The sequence below is a fragment of the Sciurus vulgaris genome, assembly GCF_902686455.1.
Source record: "Sciurus vulgaris genome assembly, chromosome: 10".
Classification (NCBI taxonomy): Eukaryota; Metazoa; Chordata; class Mammalia; order Rodentia; family Sciuridae; genus Sciurus; species Sciurus vulgaris.
Window position 1 is genome coordinate 75651134 of NC_136470.1, and position 21542 is coordinate 75672675.

Sequence of the window (21542 nt, forward strand, 5' to 3'; positions counted from 1 at the left end):
GGGGACTTTCTATGTTCAGGTTATAGGGAAGAACTACACTCCCTGACTACAGCCATGTAAATGTGGTACTTTGGTGCTCCAGGTGGTCATGCAATGAAACTCCTGACCCACAGCATGGAACAAACTGTTCTGTGAATTGGTCTAGTCTGATCTCTTTACTGCTTAACTATTTGAGGGATAGTCTCTGTAGCTTTGCATAAGATCTGTCCCCATTCTGTAAGTAGGACAATTTTACTCACATTTAAGTAAAAACTGAATTATATTTCATAATAAATACCTCTTCTTCTCCAAATATGGGTGCATGACTATGTTTTTGTTCCTTACCCAGGTTTTAAAACATTGATGGTTTTAAGTAAAGACAAGACACAAATTAGTTTCTATTTTTTATTAAATTGTGTTTTTCTAAGGAATATATTACACTTAAAGTTCAATACCATAAATAATAATTCTCAAATTTTCTGTTTTACTTATTAAAAAGGTAAACATAAAGGAAAAGAATTCACCACTCCTTCCCCTCCCCTGACCCAATATACATTAAAAAAAAAAAAAAAATTCTTCCTTTCAGGCAAGTTCTTTTTTCAGAATGAAAAGTACAGACTATTAAAATATGTTCATCCTCCTGTGCTGCAAGGTCCTGGTGGGAATGACCAGTGCCCACTGTGAAACAGGGCTGTGGGGCTGTGACTTAAGTCTGTCTCCTTCTGCCGGGACTGTCACTCAATTGCCCTCAGAGACAGATTCTTCTCTGTCCATCAGGTGTCCAAGCCTGCGGTAAGGCATTGAGCAAAGACTCTGTGATGAGCACAGCATGAAGGCTGCACACTCCAGGAGGTGGATCAGAGTCAGCGGTGACTAGCAATGTGGCTGAGAATTAGTCATAGAATACTACAGCTGGAAGGATTCTGAGAAATCATCTAGTTGTTTTAGAGATGGCCTCAATCAATAAGTCTTCTCATACTCAAAAGAATATCAACAAAATTTGAAGAAATACTGATATACCTATTTATATATCTTCCTAAAACTATTTAAACATAAAATTAGGTTTCAACTTTAAGTATCAATGAACTCTAAGCCAACATAGACTGAAAACTAATGTTAACCATATTTTAACATTTTAAGAATGTCTATTTGGTCTTAACAAAAATAAATATCTTATAGGAAAAAGGTAAGGTTTGCTGATTTTAAGAAGTAAGCAAAGAAAAAGAATGTTTTCTGAGAGAATACCAGAGAGATCTACAATAAGACTACCTAACTGCTTGCCAGTTTCTTTAAAGCTGTCAGCTCAAGGCTACTGACATGGCTTTTACTTCCTTCCTGTAAATTCTGGTCTTGAAAACCTGAGACAAATTCTTGTGATATTTTTGATAATTGGGACCTTAAAACGATCAAAATGAACCTAAGTCTGAACTGAAAACCGAGGTAGTCAGTTTTTATAAGCACTTGACCTTTTTCAAATTGGGAAGGGACACTAGTTCATTGTCCCTAAATTAGCAGCTCTGCACTCTTCTTCCCTGCTCCAATTAACTTCCACCATGGTTGCAGCCCACTCAGTCTCTCTTACAGAGGGAACTGGTTTTGTTTTTTCTAACATGAGGGCTTAACCACCACAGAATACCAACATATAGGCTATTTAAAATTCTTCAGCTCACAGCTGAATTCTATAGTAATGATTCTGCATTGTCTCAGATTTTAAAAGTCTTTGCTTCATTGTCATATTCTAAGAGGCTAAATTTCTAACAGGTTCAGGGTCCTTCTAAGTCTTGCTGAGTACACTATGCAGAATCAGTGATAAACAACCTTGATCAAGCCTTACCGAAGAGGAAGGGAGATACCAACTCGATTAGTTACCTTCAGGAACTCACAATTCCTTAATCTCAGACTCTATCAAGTTTCATGTTTGTGCACTGGGATACCAGATTCCAAGCTTAATAAATAAATATATATATATAATATATATACAAAAAATGTCATCTATAATATTTTATTCATAAAGTTATCAGTGCAAATATAATTATATCAATAAAAAATAAAGCAAAAATATATTTCAAGTATAAAAAGCACCATGCTTGGAAACAATACTACCTAAATGGCATTACTGCACAACAGTCAAAATATAGTCAAACCTAGCACTGTGAATCTCAAATATATTATTAATCCATTTGATTTTTTGGTGAAGTTCTTCATACAACTTTGTGGGGTAACACATAATCACCAGGTATGTAAGTTTAGATAATTATACAATTCTTTAAAAATATACTCTAGTTTTCTCTCACCTTGCACAATTTAACATATGTATAACACTAAGTGCTGGCCAGCAGACCATTACTATTAGCTTCTCTTAAGCTGAAATTAACTATGTTTGGGGCCCCAGCTTTTCAATGACAAATACCACAAATACCTCCAATTTATATCTCATGCAAACACATATTTTAGATTTACATATTTTAAAAAAGTGACTTTCCTTTTTGTGGGACTGCTGTTTGGCTCCAATGCCAAATCATCAGTTGGAATTACTCTTTAGTAGTTACGCTGCTTTTCTCATTTAGCACAATTTCTAAACAAGCTTCCTTCAAGGGTTGAATTTTTAATACTACAAGAACTCATTAGCTTTAGAGAGAAAAACTGGGCATCACCTGTCATTAAAGAAATTTCAAAGAGGAATTAAGAAATGGGGTTGGTGCTCTGGTACCACTGTAGAATTATTTCACAGACTCTATGTGGTAAGAGGAGTTATCAAAAGCAGGAGGTAAAAGGGAATCTTCCAACTTTTGTGGACAAAGCCATGTGTTATATGGTAAATGAATCCTGGTGCACAGGTCCTACACCACACCTACACTTTGCTATTAGTAAACAATTCAGATCATTTTGTTTTGAGTTACAGTTTTCATCTTATCCATAAAAGAATTTTCAGATATTCTAAATTTTTTTGTAACAATTTTAGTCCACTTGAAAATAACTATATACATATTTATGCCACAATTTCTTTTTATCTACATTGGTCAAAAAGGATAAAATATATAGTTCTGCTTCAGTGGATTACAGCTGTCATAACTATTATTTGAAAAATGTACAATTACTTTTTCTTCTGGTTGCGCATCTTCAGCATTTTTGCAGGGCAGTGTACTTCACTCTTTCTGCTTCCACATTTTTCCGAGTCAGTATTAAGTTAATGGGCAATGAAATGGAAGCTGAGTTCTGAAGATGAGTACATACACAGGGCTAACAACACACTGACTGTAGTTCAGTAGTACACTGTTACAGAGCTGGCAAAAAGGCAAGCGGGATGAAATCACAAGATTTAACAAAACAATTTAAAACTCTTCAGGACAAACAATGATTCAAATGTACCATGGACAAGCAGGGCATGATGGCACAAGCCCATAATCCCAGCTACTTGGGACCTCAAGGCAGGAGGATTGCAAGCTGAAGGCCAGCCTGGGCAACTAAACCAAACCAAACCAAACCAAACTAAACCCAAATAAAAGTATACCATATGTATAGCCATCATGTTTAAAATAGGCATATTAGAGATATAGAAATTTTAATTCAATTATTTTCTATAAATCAAAGGAAAATTGATACTTCTGAGGGCAAGATCCACAACTTACAATTTTGTAATAATTGGCTATTGTTTGTTACTGTGGTGTCCATGATGAAGTTGCTTATTACTTTAGGTTAATGAAAATGCTGAGGTAAGTAATCACTCTGGAAATTTCACCAATTATCCTGTTTTCAAAAGAAAACTTCAGGAATATTATGTATCTTGAAACATAAAGACATGATGACTTATAATTCCTTCTCCTTCTTCAATCTTTGAGGTGGCTGGGTGGCTGATGAGGAGCGACTGCTGTGAAGTTTTGCTTCAAGGTCCATTGTAGTGAACACTTCCAAGCCAAAGTCTGGAATGCCACTCTACCATCTGCACAGGTTGGTGCTTGCCCAGATTTTGTGCTTTGTTCACAGGAATATGAGATAAAGAAGTGTCTTGAGAATTCACTTTTCTTGAAATTTCATGTTTCCATTCCTAGTGCCACACACAGAGAAGAAATCCAGCCAGCAGAGGGAACAGATTGCCTAGCAGAAGCCAGAGGGTGACCACCAGGCTAGAGGAACGGGAACAGAGATCTAGGGTTGAAAACAAGAAATTGACTTTCCATAACCATTTTTGTGATTAAATCACACAAATTAAATATTGACGGCTGCATAGAGGTGATTATTAGAAGGTGAACAAGAACCATATTTAGTAAAATCAAGAATGACTTCTTGGCCAGGCATGGTGGTGCATGCATGTAATCTCAGCAGCTCGGGAGGTTGAGACAGGAGGATTGCAAGTTCAAAGTCAGTTTCAGAACTTAGTGAGGCCCTGAGCAACTTAGTGTGACCCTGTCCCAAAATAAAAAATAAAAAGGGCTGGGGATGTGGCTCAGTAGTTAAATGATCCTGGGTTCAATCCCCAGTATAAATAAATAAACAAACAAACAAACAAAAATTAATTTAAGAAAGAGTGACTTCCTGAAACCCCAACACATAGAGTTATATATATATATAATAGAAGAATAGAATACACACAGAGGAAGAAAAGATGTATCACCAAGTCAAGGTAATAGTAAAATGGAACCCATGAAAAGAAAGAAGTGTCTTCTTAGGGTGGTATCCAACAAAGTAAAGTTGGTACATAGGAAAATAAGTGAACTTGTCTATTCTGTGATGGGATGAAGAACTCTCTTTTTTTTTAGTACTGGGGATTGAATCCAGGGGTGCTCTATCACTGACCTACCTCCCCAACCCTTTTTATTTTTATTTTTGAGGCAGTTCTCACTAAGTTGCCAAGGCTGACCTTGAACTTGTAATCCTTTTGCCTTAGCTTTCTGAGTTGCTGGGTTGACAGGCATATTATCACTGTGTCTAGGAAGAACTCTTTTATTCTTCCTTGTCCCCTGTAAGTAGGGTGACCATATAATTTATCATTCCAAACCAGTACAGTTCAAGAATAGAAGTGACACTGTTAATAATTACAACAGAAGAAGAGACATAAGGACTATCCCAGTCAAACTAGGACAGATGGTCCCCAATTTCTAAAAATCTACCGATCCAGCCATATTATGCAAGATTTGATTTGGAAAACAGCAGATGATGGGCTTCAGGCACTAGGAATATATTTTAATTTATTCATGAGCTGTTCTCATGGCTAAACTGTTTCCCTAAATAATTCTCATAATGGAAGTATTTTTATAGCCATTGAGACCAGGCCAACCTAAACTTATTTGATAATGAGTTGTCCTTTTTAAAATTTTTAATATACTTTTTAGTTGTAAGTGGATTCAACACCTTTATTTTATTGTTATGTGGTGCTGAGAATCGAACCCAGGGCCTCACATGTGCTAGGCCAGCACACCACCACTGAGCCATAAATCCCAGCCCCTTTTTAATATTTTGAACAATAAAGATCCTACATGCAGAATTTTGAAGTTGTCATTGGTATGTCCATAATTCAAGTAGAGATAAAAGAAACCCAAATATAAGAATTGTGGGCTGATAGGATAACTGCGAGTCAAGCATCTGTTTTTAAAATCGCTTCTCTTTTAAGGTTAATCTTGACTCAAGTTTTAGAGATGGGCAGTGGGAAAAAAAATCACAATGTGATATTACTTTAAATACTTATTGACTCTGAAAAATATTTTGAACACTGAAGATGGGTTTTTAAAGAACCACTAAAGTTCAAGTCTGAATTGCTTAAAAGATAACAAAAAGAGAGTTGATCTTCAGTTACAGATGAGCACAATGATAATATGAAGGCATTATACTGCTCTTTGAGCATCTACAGAGTGTGGACTATCATTTAAAAAAACTGTCTAATGGCATGTAACACAGGTAACCTATGGGGAATTTCCATTCTTTCCCAAGGGAATTACTCTATAACTGTTACAAATGTAATTGTATTTGTATACAAATCCTATGAAAAGTTCATGGTAGAAAACAGTGTTTCTCAAAGTATGGTCCCTAGACAGTATCAGCATCCCTAGAACCTTATGAAAAATTCAAATTCTCTGATGCATGATGATGCATGCTAAAGCTTGAGAACCTCTGACCTAGAGCTGTAAATGTCCATTATAGTAGCCACCACTTATATGTGCTATTAAAGTTAAATTAAGATGTTAGAGCTTAGGGGTATAGCTCAATGGCAGGACTTGCCACATTGCACATGTTCAATAGTCTCATGTGGCCAGTGACTATTATATTATTGAATTGGAGAGTGTGAATTACAGAATATTTCCATTAACCCAGAATGCTCTGTTGGGACAATTTCTGGCCTACTGCATCAGGTAGTGTGGGGTTGGCTGGAGTTACTTATAACAGAGGTCTTTATCTCCTGATTCTCAATTTGTTCCAAAGAAAACAGGCAGGAGACCTTGCTGTTGTTTATCCACTATTGTTACTACAAATTAACAAGCTTTAAAAACATTTAATACCAGCTCTGGGATACTTTCTGCCCTTCAAAAGTTATGCTTTCTGTTATAGTGCTCTTTAAAAGATTGAAAGAGAATATTTCAAATGAGTTGGAGTTGCTCAAATGTGCATTTAGATCTAAACCAAATTATTTATTAGCCATAATTGTGGCTACACTACTTAGTCTCTTTATAACTGATTTTCTCGTAAGTCATATGATTATAATAAACCCTTCCTCAACATTATGGTAAGTGAAACAAGTCAGAAAAAAAGAACAAATATCCCATGATCTCACTTACTTGTGGAATCTAAAAAACCTGAACTCATAGAAGCAGAGTAGAATGATGGATACCAAAGACTGGAGGGGTTGAGAAGTGGGTGTGGAAGGGAGGAAAATGGGGAATTGCTGATCAAAGTTTTAGACAGACTGGAGGAATAAGTTTTGAGATCTATAACACAACACAGCAGAGTGACTATAGTCTACAATAATGTATTATGTATTTCAAAATCATTGAATAAATTTCAGTGTCTCATCATAAATGACAACAGGTAAGTGAGGTGACAAGGTATGTTAATGAGCCTTTTCAATCATTCCACACATATATCAAAACATTAAATTGTACCCTGTAAGTGTATACAATTATGACTCGTTAATTAAAAGTAATACTAATAAAAAATAATACCTGCCTCATTAGCTTTTACAATGAATAAATGCAATGATATATAACAAAGTGCTTGGTAAAGTAACTAGTATGCAATAAATGGAAACAAAAAAAATTCTTATGATCTGAAAAGACCAGGACAAATTTAGGAATCAATCTATCACAATCATTAGTGACTTGAGCAATACAGAACAACTATCTAATCATCCTCAAGCATTTAGAAATGATAAGTATGGAAAAGGAAGGAGAAAAGAAGATAAGTTTAACATTCTAATAAAACTACAACTGTAAGGAGGCTATGTGAACAGATTATTTGAGAACAATGACAACAAAATCAGAGCAATTTGGGGATAGGACTATCATTATGCTTCCTCCAGAATATTGTTTTAATGTTTTAAAGTCATACCTAAAAAATACTTTAATTCAGAAGACAGATGAGGAATGACTTTAATAAGTTTCATTGTAGATTAATTCTAATTATTATTATTATTCATACAAGTACATTTAAAGTGCCAAATATTTTTTACAATATGTTGGTCAATAAAGTCTATTAAAGAGAAACAACTTACCTGTCCAGGTCCTTAGTTCATAATTTAACAGATGTTCAGTTAAAACTCTGTGTGTGCTCTATTCACACATATTTGCAAATACAGGATATGTTATTCTAGAATTTCAACAGTGATGCTTACAAAGTTTAAAAGTAATGCCTGAAGTTATCCATTCTTATAATTATTTTCACACATTTTTCAATATCATGTTAGTAATTTGAAGTTTACAATGCTTTTGAGCCTGCCTCCCACTGAACTGGCAAGTTAACATGAAAAGAAATAGGTCACAACCCAAAGGCCTCAGAAAAAGGACTGATAGAGGGAGCAGGATAAGAAGTAGAGTGTAAGGTGCCAGCTGATGATCAAGTGCTGCCCATCTCTTTTCAACAGATTCCCTTGTCTTTGTCATGCTCCTAGGTGGGAATTTTATCATTTCAAAGCCCCCTGACTTGGTCTGGTTTTCTCCTTATTCCTACACATTGTTTTCCTGGACTCCAAAGATTCTTACCCCTAACCCCAGCTGGTTTAATGCTCCCTTTATTTCAACTCAAGGCTGGTAGTGGTCTGAATCTCTGCTTATCTCTTTGACAATGAGATGGTGATAGATTCTTACAATTAAAATCTGTGATTAGGTCTGAGAATGGGAACTCTATCAGAACTATTTATTTATGGATTTTAGTCAAAGTAATTTAATAACAACTGTAAGAAAATTAAGTCTTCCAATTACCTCCATATTAAAAGTAAGTTAAATGAGCAGATTTTTCACTATATTTACTGTATACTACATCAAAAGGCCTAAGATTTTATAGAATTTCAAATAATTAATTGTGTCATTACTACTAGAATTGCAGAAAATTCAGCTAGCTGACTAAAATACTGTGAAAAAAGTTTTAACACGGCAGGCCTATCCTTAGAAATTCTGCCTGCAAAAATGGTCCATAGCCACTGTCTGGGAACTACTGTCTTCTGGACTTCACCCTATGCACATTTCCTCTTTGCTGATCTTGCTTTGCATCCTTTTGCTTTAATGAGTCTAAGCCCTGAGTATGACAAGTCCTGTGAGTCCTTCCATTGAGCCAACAGAACTAGAGGTGGTCTTCAAGACCCCCAATGCAAGTAACTAATCAAACCTTCGATGCTCCTGTCTCAGCCTCCTGAGCTGCTGGGATTCTAGGTGTAACCACCACACTGCTGAATTTTGCTTATTCTTAATTTCAAAATCAATGGATGAAATGCTCACTTTTTGTGACCTTCAATGAGCTATTTTATGCAAGTCAGATTCTGACAGTCATGGAAGGCTTCCTCATCCTTGCTTGTATGAATACAAGTGTCATGCTTACCTCCTTAGAGTTCTATAATGGAAGGAAGATTTCCCCACAGAGCTGCAATCAGGAGCGAAGCAACTCAACTTGTTCCAGAGCTCTTATAAAGGTAACTACTAACATAGAGGAAATGTCCCCCTTATTACTTTCCCTCTTTGCTCCAACCAAAGAGAGTACTTACCCAGTGGAAGAGCTCGGGTCAGGTTAGCCACCGGAGGATCTGTCTCCGGAGGACACTGCTCACAGAAATCCCAGCATGATGGACAGAGCAGGTTTCCCTCATGAATCCAGCCATTCATCTGAATACTAACAGGGAGGACCTGCCCAGCCCGGCTACACAAATAGGAAGTATCTTGGACCCAAACCATTAGACCTTGAAGAGAGCAAGAAATCTTCCAGTAGGGAGGGAAAAAAAAAATCAGGTCAGTAAGATTCTAGGATATGAGATTTCTCCTTTAATGCTAAAATTCACCTGAAATATTGGCTATAAAGCACAATTTGGGATGTGAGCATATATGTAACTCATATCAAGTGGGTTAAGTTACTTAGTTTCTTAAAGATTTTCACTATGGTACTACTTCTTAAACTCCCAGCTCAGCAACATGAATTCACAGACTGTGAAGTCAACTTATAAAGAGTGATATTTTCTATAGATTTCAGTATCCTTCAGCCTAAATCCCTGTCAAACAGCCATCAATCACATCACCTCTCTCCAGAAGTCAGACTAGTAACATCTTGAAAGGCAAGATTCAAATCTTAACTGCAGGGATAACTAATGAAATAAATTTTAAAAAACAAACACATTAAAGATGATTTTTAAAACATTTAAAATCACTGTCTTCTTCAAAGTTGTTTCCTACAAAGCCTTCATGTTAATTTCAAATATGCTACTTCATACTGAATATTTCTGGAACTTTTTTCTTGGAACTATCTTAATAGTATGATATGTAGTCTGAAAATGTCTGATGGTAACTAATTTTTACTTGCCAAAATAGATGTCATTTATGAAATAGCCCAAAGCTGCCCAGAACCAAGTCTGGTAAATGCAGTTGACTAAACTAGTTAACACAAGATGTAACACAGGGGTGATATAAAATGTTAAAAGTTGATTTTCTTAGTTATTAAACTATTCAAATGGCAGTTTAAAAAAAGGAGTTCCAAAAGTAGTTGAACAATGAGTCATTTAAAAAATAACTATCATTAGTGAAGTTGAAATATAAGACTAATTTGGAAATTTCTTTTTATTTAATAGGTAATTTTTTTAAAATTTATTTTTATTGTAAACAAATGGGATACATGTTGTTTCAGTTTGTACATGGAGTAACAGCATACCATTTGCATATTCATATATTTACATAGAGTAATGATGTTTGATTCATTCTGTTATTTTTTTCCTTCCCCCCACCCCTCCCACCTCTCTTTTCCCTCTATACAGTCCCTCCTTCCTCCATTCTTGCCCCTCTCCCACCCCCCATTGCCTGTCATCATCCGCTTATCAGTGAGATCATTCCTCTTTTGGATTTTTTAGATTGGCTTATCTCACTTAACATGATATTCTCCAATTTCATCCATTTGCCTGCAAATGCCATAATTTTATTATTCTTTATAGCTGAGTAATATTCCATTGTGTATATATATATATATATATATATATATATATATATATATATATATATATACACCACAGTTTCTTTATCCATTCATCAATTGAAGGGCATCTAGGTTGGTTCCATAGTCGGGCTATTGTGAATTGAGCAGCTATGAACATTGATGTGGCTGTGTCTCTGTAGTGTGCTGATTTTAAGTCCTTTGGGTGTAGGCCGAGGAGTGGGATAGCTGGGTCAAATGGTAGGTCCATTCCAAGTTTTCTAAGGAATCTCCACACTGCTTTCCAGAGTGGCTGCACTAATTTGCAGTCCCACCAGCAATGTATGAGTGTACCTTTTTCCCCATAATTTGGAAATTTCTTACAATAAGCTATCAAAAATCAAAATACAAAGTGACCTTTTCCATAAGTCTGACACTCAATGACCCACATCTAGTATCACCTAGCTATAATGTAATGTAATCATTATCTTAAGCAAGATCTGATTAAGCATTATGCTTGGTGCTGAAAAGAATACCAAAGAAGTCCATGATACAGTACCAGCCTTCTTGAACACTTAATTTAGGAAAAAGACATAGCATAGCACATAATGATTTTTTCTTAAAAAAAAAAAAAAAAAAAAGACTGAATATGAATTGAAAGTGGTAGAACCAAGAGCAGCAAATATCAGAAATTTTCATGTTAGAAAAAGCATTTAGGGCTGGAGTTATGGTTCAGTGGTAGAGCGCTTGCCTAGAATGTTTGATTATCAGCACTGCATATAAATAAATGAAAAAAATAAAGGTCCATTGACAACTAAAAAATATTTTTTAAAAAACTCTTAAAAAATTTTTATATCCTAAGATGGACAGAAGATTCATTTGTTTGTTTGTTTTGATACTGCAGATTGAACCCAGGGGTGCTTGTCCGGAGCCGGCAGGTCACGCGCTCTGCCTTGTCTCATGGTCACGCCCCCTGCCTCGCCTCATGTTGAGCTAAGATGGCGCCTGCCAGATGCTGGTGGGGCGTGCCTCTACCTGTATACACAACTGTCAGACTATACCAGGTGCATCAGACTAGATTGCGTGGTGCTTCATGATTGGCCAACTACACTTCCTTATTCGAGTTCTGGTGCGAGGACTAGTCTTGCCTTCGCACACTTTCCCCTGATTGGTTTTTGTACTTTATATTAACTGTGTTTATTCCCCTAATAAACGAGACTTGATCAGGCTTTTGTCTTGTCTCCATTTCCTGTGTCTCTTGTCTCTCCCAATCCCCGCTCCCCCCTCCAGGTTCCCGTTGAAGTCCTGCGGGTCGGGACAATTGGTGCCCAACGTGGGGCTTTGGATACAGGGGAATTCACAAGGGAAGAGGCGTCTAAGTGTGCAGCTGAAGAAAAAAAAAAGTGAAAGTTCGACAAAGATCGCCGTGGGAGCCTGTCGTGCCATTCTTAAAGGTACAGTAGCGCCTAACTATGGGACAAGAATTAAGTAAGCATAAAGTTTTTGTTAAGCAATTAAAAGAAGCTTTAAAGACACGGGGAGTAAAGGTTAAGAGTAATGATCTTTTTAAGTTTTTTGACCTTATTAAGGACACCTGTCCGTGGTTCTCACATGAAGGAAGCATTAATATAAGAAGTTGGAATAGGGTGGGAGATGCTTTGGGAGATTTTCACAGAACGTTTGGCCCAGATAAAGTTCCTATTACAGCTTTTGCTTACTGGAGTCTCATAAAGGAACTTTTAGAACATACAACAAATGATTCTGATATAGCAGCAGCAGTTACTCAGACAGAGGACATTTAAAAAGCAGCATCAAAACAGGAGAGCCCTCCGAGGAAAAGGGGGAGGGAGATCTTAGTTCCCTTGAGAGTGAAGATGAGGAAGTTACAAGTCCTTTTCCAGATGCAGGCAGCACAGATGTTAAAAAGAAAACTCAACATCAGAACGAAGCTCCACCTAAGATTTATCCTTCATTGACTCGTTTTAAAGACCCTTCAAACGAGAATAAAATAGATGATGAGGAAGTTGATTTGGACCTCATAAATGAGGAAGCCTCAAAATATCATAATCCCGACTGCCCACTTAAACAAGGACAGTCCGTTTTCTCATATCCACCTCCCTATCGCACACACTCTGCTCCTATGGCAATGGCGGTGATAGATCCAAAGGAAGACCTTAAAGAAAAAATTAAACATTTGGAGGAACAAATAAATCTAGAGGAACAATACCAAGCTCTGATTACCAGGTTACAAAAATTAAAGACAGGCAATGAATCAGTGCCCAGTCCTGATGGATTTAAAAGGGATATTCGCCCTCAAATTCTATCTGGACAACAGTGTCCAAGAGGAGGAGTTCCCTTAATCAACAGGGATTTAAAACCCCCTCCTCTAAGTGCTTTCCCTGTTACTGAGACAAGGGATAACCAGGGACAACCCTGGAGGCACCACACTGGCTTTGATTTTACTATCATAAAAGAATTAAAAACTGCTGTTTCTCAGTATGGAGCTACAGCGCCATACACCCTTGCTATTTTAGACTCCATAGCAGAAAATTGGTTAACACCACAGGATTGGAATACTTTTAGTTAGAGCCACCCTGACTGGAGATGACTTCTTGCTTTGGAAGTCTGAATATTTTGAAAATTACAAAGAGACAGCTAAAAGAAATCAACAAGCAGGAAATGGGTGGACTTTTGATATGCTCACTGGAGCAGGTGATTATGAAACCACAGACAATCAGATGCAGTATGACCCTGGAGCATATGCTCAGATACAGGCGGCAGCCACTAAGGCCTGGAGAAAATTGCCTGTTAAGGGAGACATCAGCATGTCTCTTACAGGAGTCAAACAAGGCCCCAATGAGCCCTTTGCCGACTTTGTTCACAGACTTATAACAATGGCTGATTGTATTTTTGGCAGTTTTGATGCAGGTCTTGACTATGTCAAGCAACTTGCTTATGAAAATGCCAATCCCGCATGCCACGCCACTATAAGACCATACAGAAAGAAGACAGATTTAACAGGATATATTTGTCTGTGCTCAGATATAGGACCTTCTTATCAACAGGGCTTAGAAATGGCAGCTGCTTTTAGTGGACAGACAGTGAGGGACTTTCTTAATAATAAAGACAAAAACAAAAGGGCCTGTTTTAAATGTGGCAAGGGCGGACACTTTGCCAAAGACTGCAGATCAGATTTACAAAAAACTCTTGAGACCAAAATACCTGGTCTCTGCCCTAGGTGCAAGAGAGGAAAACATTGGGCTAATGAATGCAAGTCCAAAAGAGACAATCAGGGAAATCCCCTTCCGCCACATCAGGGAAACGGGAGGAGGGGCCCACCTCAGGCCCCGAAACAAGCATATGGGGCTATCAGTTTCATTCCAGCCAACAGCAGCAACAACAATCCATTTCAGACCTCAGTAGAGCAACCCCAGGGAGCGCAGGATTGGACCTCAGTTCCACCTCCCATGTCGTATTAACTCCTGACATGGGCCCTCAAGTCTTGAATACTGGAATTTTTGGCCCATTGCCCTCAGGTTATTTTGGCTTAATTTTAGGAAGAAGTAGTTCTACCATGAAAGGTTTACAAGTACTCCCAGGAGTTGTAGATCAAGATTTCTTGGGAGAAATTAAGATCATGGCTAAAACAGATAGCAACATTATTACTGTTACTCAGGGAGAAAGAATAGCACAGCTGATACTGTTACCATTAGTTCCAACCAAACACCCAGTTCAAAATCCTAGGAGAGGATATGGAAGTTTGGGATCCTCTAATGTATATTGGGTACAACACATAACTGATCAAAAACCTTCTTTGACCTTATGGCTAGATGGCAAGTCCTTTACAGATCTAATAGATACAGGAGCAGATGTGACCATAATTAAACAAGAGGATTGGCCTTCTTCTTGGCCTACCCCAGAAACTATGACTAATCTTAGGGGTATTGGTCAAAGTACAAATCCAAAGCAGAGTTCTAAATACCTCACTTGGAGAGACAAAGAAAACAACACAGGTCTTATTAAGCCTTATATCATACCTCATTTGCCTGTTAATTTGTGGGGAAGAAACCTATTATCTCAGATGAAAGTAATCATGTGCAGCCCCAATGAAACGGTTGCTGCCCAAATGCTATCTCAGGGATATACACCAGGAAAAGGGCTAGGAAAGGCCAAAAATGGTATTTTACATCCCAATCCCAATGTAGGACAGATTGACAGAAAAGGCTTGGGAAATTTTTGATTTTGGCCATTGACATGCCTGCACCCCAACTGTGTGCAGATCCAATAACTTGGAAATCAGATGAACCAGTTTGGGTTGATCAATGGCCTCTAACTTCTGAAAAACTTGAAGCTGCTCAAATGTTAGTGCAGGAACAGCTAACAGCCAGACATATCATAGAGAGTAATTCTCCTTGGAATACTCCTATATTTGTAATTAAGAAAAAATCTGGTAAATGGAGATTACTACAGGACTTAAGGGCTGTCAATGTCACTATGGTGCTCATGGGAGCCCTACAACCAGGGCTGCCATCTCCTGTAGCCATCCCTCAAGGATATTTTAAGGTAATTATTGACCTCAAAGACTGTTTTTTTACTATCCCTCTACATGTAGATGATCAAAAAAGATTTGCTTTTAGTCTACCATCAATAAATTTTAGAGAACCTATGAAAAGATATCAGTGGAAAGTATTGCCACAAGGAATGGCTAATAGTCCAACCTTATGCCAAAAATTTGTTGCTCGTGCCTTACAGCCTATTAGAGATTCTTGGAAACAAATGTATATTATTCATTATATGGATGATATACTCATAGCAGGACAATCAGGAGAACAGGTATTACTATGTCTCACACAACTTAAACAGCAGCTGACTGCAGTAGGACTACAAATTGCTCCAGAAAAAATTCAGCTACAAGACCCTTATACTTACCTAGGTTTCCTGCTCAATGGGCCTAGGATTATTAATCAAAAGGCAACAATCAGGAGAGATCGTTTAAATACACTTAATGACTTCCAGAAGCTTCTAGGAGATATAAATTGGCTTCGACCATACCTTAAATTAACCACAGGGGAGTTAAAACCATTGTTTGAGATATTAAAAGGAGACCCTAATCCACAATCATCCAGGACTATATCTCCTGATGCATTAGCTGCTCTTAAAAAGGTGGAAGATGCTATTGCAGGTCAATTTGTTACCAATATTGATTATCCTCGTCCCTTAATACTCATTATATTTAATTCTTCCATCACTCCAACGGGTCTTTTCTGGCAAGATAATCCTATTATGTGGATTCATCTGCCTTCCTCACCCAAAAAGGTGCTATTGCTTTATTATGATGCAGTAGCTGATCTGATTATCATGGGGAGAGAAGATTCTAGAAAATATTTTGGAATAGAGCCATATAAGATTATTCAACCCTACACCCGATCTCAGGTCAATTGGCTGTTACAAAATACTGACACCTGGCCTATAGCTTGTGCCTCATTCACAGGTGATATAGATAATCATTATCCACCAAATAAATTGGTTCAGTTTTGCAAACTACATCCTTTTGTGTTCCCTCATATTATTAGAAGGGAGCCCTTACACAACGCTCTTGTTGTCTTTACTGATGGGTCATCCAGAGGAACAGCTGCTTACACCTTCCTTGATAGAACTGTCACTTTCCAGACGAAATGTACATCTGCCCAACTTGTTGAATTACAGGCTCTTATTGCAGTTTTATCTGCCTTTCCCAATCAACCCCTTAATATCTACACAGACAGTGCCTACATAGAGCACTCGATGCCACTCCTTGAAACTGTCTCTCAGATCAGACATGTTTCTAAAACAGCATCACTGTTCCTTCAATGTCAGACATTCACCCATAATAGAGGGGAGCCTTTGTTTATTGGACACATCAGAGCTCACTCTGGCCTTCCAGGGCCATTAGTTAAGGGCAACAGAATTGCTGACACAGCTACCAAAATGGTAGTAGTAGCTTTTTCAGATAATATTAAGCAAGCTCAAGACACTCATAACCTACATCATTTAAATGCCCGCTCTCTTAGGTTACTCTATAAAATCACTAGGGAACAAGCAAGGCAAATAGTAAAAGGCTGTACCACATGTGCTACTCATCTACCGGTTCCACATCTAGGAGTTAATCCTAAAGGCCTTGTTCCTAACATGGTGTGGCAAATGGACATTACCCATTTATTAGAGTTCGGTAATCTAAAATATATTCATGTTTGCATAGATACATTTAGTGGATTTATATTGTCTACACTTCAGGCTGGAGAAGCAACGAAACACGTAATTGCCCATCTATTACATTGTTTCTCAGTCTTGGGCATACCTAAACAAATTAAAACAGATAACAGCCCTGGATATACAGCAAAAACCCTCCAAAAACTTTGTGAAAAATTACAAATTCAACATGTCACCGGAATTCCTTATAATCCTCAAGGCCAAGGAATGGTCGAGAGAGCACATCTCTCTCTTAAAACTACTATTGATAAAATAAAAAATGGGGAATGGTACCCAATCAAGGGTTCTCCCCGTAATATACTCAATCATGTTTTACTCATTCTCAATTTTTTAAAAATGGATAATCATGGGAAATCTGCCGCTGATCGTTTCTGGCACCCAGAATCTCAAAAGCATTTTGCCATGGTAAAATGGAAAGATCCACTGGATGGTTCATGGCATGGTCCAGACCCAGTCTTAATCTGGGGTCGAGGTTCAGTCTGCATCTTCTCTCAAAAAGCTGATGCAGCCAGATGGCTGCCAGAGTGCCTTGTACGCCAAGTTAATGAAGTTACCTCCTCCAGGGATAAAAATCATCCCTGAGAGTTTTTTCTTTTCCTTCCACAGGAATGAACAAAACATTGCTTCTCTGGATGATGGCTGCCTGTTCACTGCTCTCCTACAGCCATGCAGGGTTTGAGGACCCTGCTAAGGCTGGAGAAGTGCTGTTTCTATGCCAACAAGTCAGGAATCATTAAGGACAAGATCAAACAGCTGCAAGAAGACCTAGAAAAACGCCCATGAGCACTGGCTGATAATCCACTATGGACTGGATTCAGTGGACTCCTTCCCTATCTCCTTCCTTTCTTAGGTCCCCTCCTTTGCTTGCTGCTAGTCATATCTATAGGTCCTTTGATATTCAACAAGATTATGGCTTTCATCAAAGCTCAAATTGAGGCTATACAGGCAAAACCTATTCAGGTTCATTACCATCGGCTGGAGATGATGGACTGTGATGGTGCAACATTTGATCAATATTAGATCCTAATAGACCATCACCCCTGTGCGCTGAACTGGTCAGCCAATGATGGGTAAGATTCGTGGGAGCGCATACCAACCTAAGACAGGAAATGAGGGCTAGAGCCTCATTATCCAATGACGGGTAAGGATGCTGCTCTGGCACGGACAACCTAAGACAGGCGCAGTTCCCGAGGGATTGTCACTCCAGCTCTATAAAATAAAAAAGGGGGACCTTGAAGTCCTGCGGGTCGGGACAGGTGCTTTACCACTGAGCTATTTCTCCAGTCCTTTTAATTTATTTATTTTAAAAATTTGAGACAGGGTCTTGGTAAGTTGCTGAGGCTGGCCTTGAACTTGAGGTCCTCCTCTCTCAGCCTCCATAGTTGCTGGGGATACAGGTGTGCAAGGATTTGGAGCATAGTAAGGTACATATAGATGTTACATTGGGAAACAGAAGACACATGGTTTTGAGATGAGATGAGAGTGTTGATGGAAAAATTCCCTTGATGAAACTTATTCTCATTGAAGAATTCTGGGAATTAAGTGTTGGTGGACAAGGTAGATGTAAAAGTAGTAACAGACTCAAGCAAGCTGAATCAAAATCTAGCAGCAAGGAAACTCAAGAAGCAACGTGATGTAACTTGAACACAGGAAGGCCCAGAATTGCTGACCCCAGACATCAAGAAATACAGGCTACAGTTAGAAAGATTAGTTTATTTTATTAAGAGATCTATTTTTGGTGTTCTTAAACAGCCTATTCAAGAACTGACTGAAAACCAATTTGGAAACACTGAGTATATATACATAAAGCCTATTGACTACTACCTTCACTACAATAAAGAGTTAAAGAAAAAGAATTTACCAGCTTCCAGAGGGGAAAGAAAAAAAGATTATATACATTAAAAAATCAGAATGATATCAAGAGCCAGAATACAAAGGAAAAATTTCTTCAGAATCCTAATGGACAGTGATTTTCAAAAAGAAAACTATACCCAAACTATTGAAGAATAGTAGATCATGCCACTCCCAAATATGCCATTTTGGCATAAGAATTATTTAGAGCTAAAGGCACTTGAAAAACAGCAGATACACAGAAAGTGTTCTGACTTTTCTGACTTTCCCTTTCTTTTTGAAAGTAGGCGATAAAACTCCCACATGAAAGATATCTTCCCTATTCCAGGATAAAAGAAATATCATTATCACTGGACACAGGGAGTCAAAGTTGAACAAATTTTAGTACAAACAGATGTTGTTAAAACAATTCTTACCTTCCTTTAGCCTCGCCATATCTTTTACTTACTTTTCTGTAATTGCCTCCCTTTGTTCAACCTAGTATAAAAGCATATAGATTTTACCACTTCTTTCAAATAAAACTTATATTAAATAAATGCATATGCTTTACTCCTAGGAATGGGCCTTTTGCCAACTTACTCCTCGGGCCCAGCTCGAGTCTTTCCTTCTCTACACTATCATCAGGCATAAGGGCAGGATCTTGATGCTCCCACATGCAAGTGGTCTCAAAATTCTCCTCTCCCAGGTGTTCTTCAAAAATCCACCAGGAGACATGATCCACTAAAATGAAAAAAGAAACTAGAAAGGACACAAGTCCATGAAGCAAGGGAAACAATGTAAGAAAGGGACAGAGGAATTTCCAGGATGATCATGAGTAGAGAAGTAAAATGACTATGCTATGTTATAAATTTAAAGATTATCTTTGTCCAGGTTAGTGTGGATCAGAAATTTAAAGAGGAAATTTTCTTAAGATGAAACTGACAGAATACCTAAAGCATCGGATTACATTGAAACTAGATTAGTACAACTGGGAAAACAGTTTGGAATTAAATTAGTGTTAAATAAAGAAAAACTGAACAAAAACATAAAAGTTATTAAATCCAGAGGGGAAAAATGTTGGGGAGAATTGGAGAAGTAATCATTGTAAAACACATGGCTTCACATTTACATAGTCATCATAAGGTAAACAGTGAATATATACCTATCCAAAATTACCACTGCAAAGATGGAGAACCAGGAAGTGAATATAATATAAGGAAAAGGTGAAAGAGCTAAATACTATCAAAGGGGCAGGGGAATAAAAAGAAAAAGATGATGTTATGGTTATGTAGAAGGATGTCCTTGTAGAATATCATGTTAAGTGAGATAAGCCAATCTCAAAAATCCAAAAGACGAATGATCTCACTGATAAGCAGATGATGACAGGCAATGGGAGGTGGGAGGGGGGCAAGAATGGAGGAAGGAGGGTCTGTATAGAGGGAAAAGAGAGGTGGGAGGGGTGGGGGAAAGGAAAAAAATAACGGAATGAATCAAACATCATTACTCTATGTAAATGTATGAATATGCAAATGGTATGCTGTTACTCCATGTACAAACAGAAACAACATGTATCCCATTTGTTGACAATAAAAATAAATTAAAAAAAAATTAAACCCGTGTCTCCCTTAAAAAAAAAAAAAAAAAAAGAAGAATGTCCTTGTTTATAAGAAATATGCATTAAAGTATTTAGGAGTGAAAGGGTAGCATGCCTGCAATTTGCATTAAATGGTTCAGAAATTTTTTTTTAACTATTCTGGTGGTTTTTCAATCAAAACAAAATAAATAAAACAACAACCTTGAAACCAATAAACAAACAAACAAAAAAAACCCAAAGTCCACAAAAGCAAGAGCTAATCAAATTGTTATTCAGAAATCAAATGCATTTTTCCAAATAAAAGGTGCTAGTATTAAATTAGAAAAAAAACTGACAATATTTTGGTACAGTGAAAGTACAGCCAATCTTTGTAGATGACATGACAAATCCATATAATCCCTTCGTGGTGGTTTGGGTTTACAAAACATTAAAAGAGCTTAAAAGGTCACCTTTCTATTACACTTGTGACTGCTCTAGCTTTATCTCCTTTAATCTAATATACTCACTAATGGAAATTTATTTTAAAAATATAAATATACTTATAAAAGCATTTTTATGTGGTGAAAATGGAAAGAAACTCAATATATAACAGGAGAATAGAAAGAGATACCCACAGACTAAAAGTGAGAGGATGGGGAAAAAACATACCATGCACATGGACTCAACAAAAAAGCCGCAGTATCCATCCTCATATCAGATAATGTTGACTTCAAGTCAAAGTTAGTCAGAAGGGATAAAGAAGGACATTGCATACTGCTTAAGGGAACCATAAATCAGGAAGACATAACAATCATAAACATCTATGCCCCAAACATTGGCTCATCCATGTACATCAAACAAATCCTTCTCAGTTCCAGAAATCAAACAAACCACAACACAATAATACTAGGTGATTTTAACACACCTCTCTCACCACTGGACAGATCTTCCAACAAAAATTGAACAAAGAAACCGTAGATCTCAATAACACAATTAATAATTTAGAGTTAATGGACATTTATAGAATATACCATCCAACCAAGAGCGAATACACTTTCTTTTCAGCAGCACATGGATCCTTCTCTAAAAGACCATATTTTATGCCACAAAGCTAATGTTAGCAAGTACAAGAAGAAAGAGATACTACCTTGTATTCTATCAGATCATAATGGATTGAAATTAGAAATAAATGACAGAATAAAAAACAAACTACTCCAACACCTGGAGATTAAATAATATGCTATTATATGATGAATGGATAACAGAAGACATCAGGAGGGAAATAAAAAATTCTTAGAGGTAAATGAGAACAAAGATATATCAA

At 37.3% G+C, this 21542-nt stretch overlaps 1 protein-coding gene across 4 annotated transcripts in view; it reads right to left on the minus strand.

Moving 5' to 3' along the window:
- Positions 1–406: 406 nt before the first annotated feature.
- LMLN (leishmanolysin like peptidase) overlaps positions 407–21542 on the minus strand; it is a 103665-nt gene continuing 82529 nt past the window's right edge. The window contains exons 16-17 of one of the 4 annotated variants that reach the window (XM_079156221.1): positions 9161–9371; positions 407–4103 (exon numbers count right to left, since the gene is read on the minus strand). In XM_079156221.1, coding sequence (XP_079012347.1) covers positions 4075–4103; positions 9161–9371 — 240 coding nt within the window. In that variant the 3' untranslated portion in view covers positions 407–4074. Of the gene's footprint in view, positions 4126–9160; positions 9372–19137; positions 19387–21542 lie in introns of those variants that run through there. The other 3 variants (XM_079156220.1, XM_079156223.1, XM_079156222.1) reach the window with 3 other exon arrangements.